General features: G+C 42.4%; 1 protein-coding gene across 1 annotated transcript; it reads right to left on the bottom strand.

The window, feature by feature from the left end:
- Positions 1 to 4,584: 4,584 nt before the first annotated feature.
- LOC132485568 (RNA-binding motif protein, X-linked 2-like) lies at positions 4,585 to 5,803 on the bottom strand. Its single transcript, XM_060092105.1, has 2 exons — positions 4,904 to 5,803; positions 4,585 to 4,668 (listed from the first exon to the last, which is right to left on the bottom strand). The coding sequence occupies exons 1-2, from the start codon at positions 5,801 to 5,803 to the stop codon at positions 4,585 to 4,587; spliced, it is 984 nt and encodes a 327-aa protein (XP_059948088.1).
- Positions 5,804 to 6,017: the final 214 nt, after the last annotated feature.

The following is a 6,017-nucleotide window of genomic DNA, read 5'->3' on the forward strand; positions in this document are numbered from 1 at the left end:
TTAGCAATGAAAAAGGAATGAACTACCAATGTATACAACAACCTGGATGAATCTCACAGGCACAACAGTGAACAAAAGAAGCCAGACACAAAAAATTATGAATCCATTTATATAAAATTCTAGAACAGTTAAAACTAATCTAAGGTGAAGTAAATCAGAACTGGTTGCCTGAGGTGGAAAGAAGGGTGGGGACAGCAGAATTAAAAATGAAATACACTCATTTCAATAAATGAAACAGTCCAAAAATATGTAAAGAAAAGTTGATCCTTTTCCATTTATTTTCACCCCTCTATGGTAATCCTGTTAAAAGCATATGTATTTTTCCACACTGTCTTCATGTTCCTATAAATATAAACAAATATATGTGCACATATGTAACTTTTGCTTTAGGATCATACTATACATGATGTTTGCTTTTTAAAATACCTGCTTAATATATTATGGATATCCCTCCAGTTCAATAAATATAGATCTAATTCATTCTTTTTAATACTGGTGTGATTCCTTAATATGAATGTACCATAATTTATCGAACCATTTTCTTATTGATGGATAATCAGGTTGTTCCTACTTTTTATTTTTGCCACTGTGAACAATATTGCAATAAAATTGATCTTTGCACATCTATCTTTACATATGGTGTTTAGAGTAGATTCTCAAAAGTGGGACCAGGGAAAGATATATGTTTTTTAATTTAAGGATGTTGCCAAATTGTATACCAAAGAGAGGAGAGCAGTTCTTTCTCTCACCAAGCAACATATTGAAAAGCCCATTTTGTCACATCCTCACCAGCACTAGATGCTATTGCTCTTTAGAATTTTTGCCAATTGGATTGATAAAAATATGTTGCCTTAATTTCAAATTACTCCTAATTGTGGGAAAAAAATATGTTTTCATACCTTATGTAAAAGTCCCTTTTAACATCCCTCCCATTTTTTAGTCCTGGTTCTTCTTAGGCAGTGTGGCTCACACCCTTCAAACTTGTATTTTCAGGTATATTGGGAGATGGGAGGCAAGCATGGCAGGGAAGGAGCCATTCCCATTCTTTTTGTTTGTCTTTCTTCTACTTCAAATATTCAGCCTAATGGGATGAATGAAATGAGTGATATACCCAGAGATATGAAAGCAGTTGCAAGCCTTAGCTCTGTGGCACAGGGCAGAGACACCAGAAAAAGTGAGTTGAACCTGAAGTGTATTCCTCAGCTGAGTTTGTCACCAACCTTGCTTCCACTATCACTGCATTTCCTTCAGCCTCTTTGCTGCAGATGTTAGCTGGCTTAAGCAGACTTAGTTAGAAAGGCCTTCTCTGAACCCCCTGCCTGAAGTTGGTTCTGTCATTGCCTATCATGCAACCTGCTTATTTTCATCCTGGTACCAACAAGAATCTGTGATTGTCTTACTTATTTATTTACTTGTTGTGTTGGGCAGTGTCTCAGAACTCAAAACAGAACATAAAACAGAACTCAAGAGGGTTTAATTGAAGAGAATTAAGCCAGTGGACACTTCATGGAGCCAAGGTCAGGGTTAAGGGTATTAATAAGGATGTCGAGGCATCTGGGACTAAGCAGCAGTGAGGACCCATCACCATCAGTTTCAGTTCTCTATTGCTATGTACCAAGGTGCCTACAACTTAGTGACTTAAAAAAAGCAACCACCATTTATTTGCTCACGATCATTCAGTTTGAGCAGGGCTTGGTAGAAATGGCTCATCTCCGCTCTGTACTTGGTAGAGTTGGCTGGGGAAATTCAACTGGAGCTGAGTGAGGATCCAAGATGGGTACATTCATACAGCTTGTGCCTCTGTGCTGGGGTAGCTGGACTGGTGAGTGGTGGGCTAGGCTTGTCTCTCTTTCCATGTGATCTCTCCCTGTTTAATAATTTAGCCTGAGCGCTTATTAGGTGGCTGGGTCCCGGGAAAGTCAAAGTGGAAGCTGCCGGGCCTCTTAAGGACTTGTCCCAGAACAGACAGAGCATCACGTTTGCCATGTTCTTCTGGTCAAAGCAAGTCACAAGGCAAGTCCAGATTCAAGGGGAGGTGAACTAGATACTACTTCTTAAGGGGAGGATCAGCTTGAACATATAGGTTGAAATGAATCATTAATAGCTGTCTTTTCAGATAATCTGCTACACATGCTTCAGTATGAAAAGACAGAGGAAGAAGGTAGAATTTCCAGTGAGATCTGGTGCTACAGAGGAAGTCTATCCTACAGGAGATGTAGTAGTTGAAGTTTACTGCCAGAGCTGTGAGGCTGAGGCAGGGAGAAGAAACACCCTCACCCCTCGCTTCCTGCTGCCTCATTTCTTGCTAGTAAAAGGGAGCCTGGTCTACACAGCTCTCAGAGGTGAACCCTACCTCTCCAGAAGCAGGTCAGAAAAGGCCATTGAATAGGTTGGGGATGGGAGAGGCATTGAAGAGAAGCAGCCTATTTTTAATTATCCATTTTTCATATTAGAATGTTTCATCAAGGGAAGGGAGCATTTATCCTGATCACAGCTGATTCCCTGGGTGTAGCAAGTGCCTGGCACTTTCCAGGTACTCAGTAAAATGTGTTGAATGAATTGAGTTCAGTTATCTGAGAGTCATAAACTTGACGGTCCTTGTTTCTGATACTGCAGAGGAAACACCTGAAAGATGGCAAGATGGAGGTTAATGAGAAATGAAACCAGCTTGGTCCTAAGGCCATAGCTTCACTTTGGGGCTAGTCATCGTAGAAAGCATGATGCAGATTTCCTAGAGACTGACATGGAGTGCTACAATTTCATGTAGAATGCTTTTAGAGTCATAACAAACAATCTGACCTCCCTGGTGATTTTCTGAGCATTATTCTTTCCTCACTGGGTTCCCTGAGGATGGGCTTAGGTGCCCTGAATTGATTTATCTGTTTTCCTTAATGTAGCACCTGTAAGAAGCTGGAATTTATTTTTTTAATTGAGATATAATTCACATATCATAATAGTCTTTTAAAGTGTGAATTCAGTGATTTTTAGCATATTCACACAGCACTAATTCCTGAACATTATCATTAAACCCATATTTGTTAGCAGTCACTTACCATCTCCCTGTCTTCCCAGTCCCTGGCAACCACTAATATATTTTCTGTCTCTGTGGATTTGCCTACTTTGGACATTTTATATAAATGGAATCATGTAATATGTGACATTTTGTGTCTGGCTTCTTACACTAAGCATGATGTTTTCAAGGTTCATTCATTTGTGGCATATATCAGTGCTTCATTTCTTTTTCATGGCTGAATATTACTCTTTGGTATGAATACACCATATTTTGTATATCTATGCATCCGTTGATGCATATTCATTCTGCTTTTCAGTTACTTTGAATAAATAGTGCTATGAACATTTGTGTACCAACTTTTGTGTGGACATATGTTAATTCTCTTGGGTATAAACCTAGGAGCAGAATTGCTGGGTCATGTGATACTTCTATGTTTCCTTTTTTTTTTTTTTTATGTTTACCTTTTTGAGAAACTGCCAGAGAGTTTTCCAAAGTGGCTGCACCACTATCCATTCCTACCAGCAATGTATGAGGGTTACAGTTTCTTCACGTTCTCTTTAGAGCTTGATAATGGCCATTCTAGTAGGTGTGAAGTGCTACCTCACTGCGGTTTTGATTTGTGTTTCCCTGGTGGCTAATGATGTTGAACATCTTTTTATGTGCTTATTTGCCATTTGTATATCTGTTTTGAAGAATTACGTATTCAAGTCCTTTGCCCATATTTTAATTGAATTTTTTGTCTTTGTTGTTAAGTTGTAAGACTTCTTTATATATTCTAGATACAAGTCCCTTATTAGATGTATGATTTGCAAGTACTTTCTCTCATTTTTTTCCCTTAAAAATGGTTAATTTTATGTTAATTTCTTCTCAATAAAATAAATAAATAAATAAAGTTGTAAGGAAAAGATGTGGAGACATATCAACCAAAACCAAAACAAAAACAAAAAAGTTTAAAATTTCAAAAAAGGTGGGGAGGGGAGGTGGGAAGGGAGCAGGCTGATGTTAAGAATCCTTATCACATTCACAGCAAGCTGTCTGAGCCTAGTGAAGCCACACTTCTCTACTCTATGGTTATACCTGCCAACTGGAAAGGTTACTGCAAGGGTTCTAAATATCTCACAAAGACTGGAATTCTAGAATTGCCTGGTATTTCCCCTTCCTGGTCATTTCATCATAAATTGGGGTCACAAATTCAAGGGCCATATTTATGAACTCAAACTTAGGATACATACTCTGGTTAAGTACCAAAAGTACCAAGTATACTCCCAGGGACAATGGATTTTGCTCAAAAATCCAGGACATTTAGCTGTTAAAAACTACAGCTCTCTCAATGATTCTAACACTCAAGGGATTAAAAGAACTCATCCTCAGATATTTTACATATAGAAATAGTAAAAGCATAACTGAATTTCACTGCATTTTAAAAACACAGTTCAGGGGCTTCCCTGGTGGTGCAGTGGTTGAGAGTCTGCCTGCCGATGCAGGGGACACGGGTTCGTGCCCCGGTCCGTGAAGATCCCACGTGCCGCGGGGGGCTGGGCCCGTGAGCCATGGCTGAACAGGCTGTGGCTTCAGTGATGCCTGTGGTCATTAGGATTAGAGGACTCCTGGTCCCGGGAGTGCCGGGCCCTTTTACGCCTGTGGGATTTATCTTTTTTTTTTTTTTTTTTTTTTTGCGGTATGCGGGCCTCTCACTGTTGTGGCCTCCCCCGTTGCGGAGCACAGGCTCCGGACGCGCAGGCTCCGGACGCGCAGGCTCAGCGGCCATGGCTCACGGGCCCAGCCGCTCCGCGGCATATGGGATCCTCCCAGACCGGGGCACGAACCCGTATCCCCTGCATCGGCAGGCGGACTCTTAACCACTTGCGCCACCAGGGAGGCCCAATCTTGACTCCTACTTCTACTTCTGTGACTACGCCCCTCAGAGCGCCCACTGTGCCGGCTGCAATGTGCGTCTGAGCTTCGACCTCTGTCTCCATCTCGGTTCTTGTCTTCTCTCTCTTCCCTCCTGCTTGATGACTTGTGTTCGTGCTTGGGCTTCTCCTTCCTCGGCTCCCTCTCTCGGTCCTCTGTTCCACCACGGCAGGTCGCCCTAATCTCAGGGGAGCTGGGGTGGGGCTTCCACACCTCCCTGGACTCTGACTTCTGACCCCTCTCTGAGTTCTTGCCACTGTGCTTTTTAGAGCCAGGGTCATCCTTTTCCTTTATCATCTTGCTTCTGGGCGATGAAGAGGAGGCTGGCTGCTCTGCCTGTACCTCCTGGTCAGTCTTCTCTTTTTCTTTCTTTCTTTTCTTTTTTAACTTTCTGTCTTTTTTGTGTTTTCTGGTGGGTTTGCCATCTTCAGAGCCCTCAGATGAACTCAGTGAGGGAGTGTGAGCCCCGCAGCCCCTCTCCTGCAGCTCTTTGGTCACATCATCCATTTCTTCTGAGTCCTTAGGAGCCCGATAGTTAGACACATGATCCACTCGGACAGATTTTCCTTTGATCTTGATCCCATTAAAATTGTCAACAGCCAGAATTGTGCTCCTCTGGTCTTCATAGCAGAGGAAACAGAATCCTTTGGATTTCCCAGTCTTCTTGTCCCGTACCAAATTAATGTTAACAATTTCGCCATATTGTGAGAACACACAGATGATGGCCCCTTCAGTCAGCTCATAAGGAAGCCCTCCCAAGAAGATCCAGGCGCTGTCCTTGTACTCCGAGTGCCAAGACACCTTCTCCGCTTCCCCCATCTGGACCTCACGCTCATTCAGCTCGTTGATCAGCTTAACTTTAGTTAAAGGGTTCATCTCTGCGGGTTCATGCTCAGAAGCTAGGAACCGACTTCACGCTCAGAACCTAGGAAGCGACTTCCGGGAGAAGCCGTAAGACGCATGCGCAGCCCCAGCGCCACGCGCCCATTCCTTTCTCTCATTTTGTACATTGTCTTTTTCACTTAAAAAAAAAATATTTAAGGACTTCCCTGGTGACGCAGTGCTTAAGAATCTGCCTGCCAGGGTTCCC

Source organism: Mesoplodon densirostris, chromosome 3, assembly GCF_025265405.1.
Source record: "Mesoplodon densirostris isolate mMesDen1 chromosome 3, mMesDen1 primary haplotype, whole genome shotgun sequence".
Lineage (NCBI taxonomy): Eukaryota > Metazoa > Chordata > Mammalia > Artiodactyla > Ziphiidae > Mesoplodon > Mesoplodon densirostris.

Excerpts from the sequence above, each read along its gene's own strand:
- LOC132485568 (XM_060092105.1), bottom strand. The coding sequence starts at position 5,803 with ATGAACCCTTTAACTAAAGTTAAGCTGATCAACGAGCTGAATGAGCGT. Across the intron at positions 4,669-4,903 it reads ACAGAAGTAGAAGTAGGAGT|AAAGATAAATCCCACAGGCG; the intron begins CAAGATTGGGCC and ends AAAAAAAAAAAA.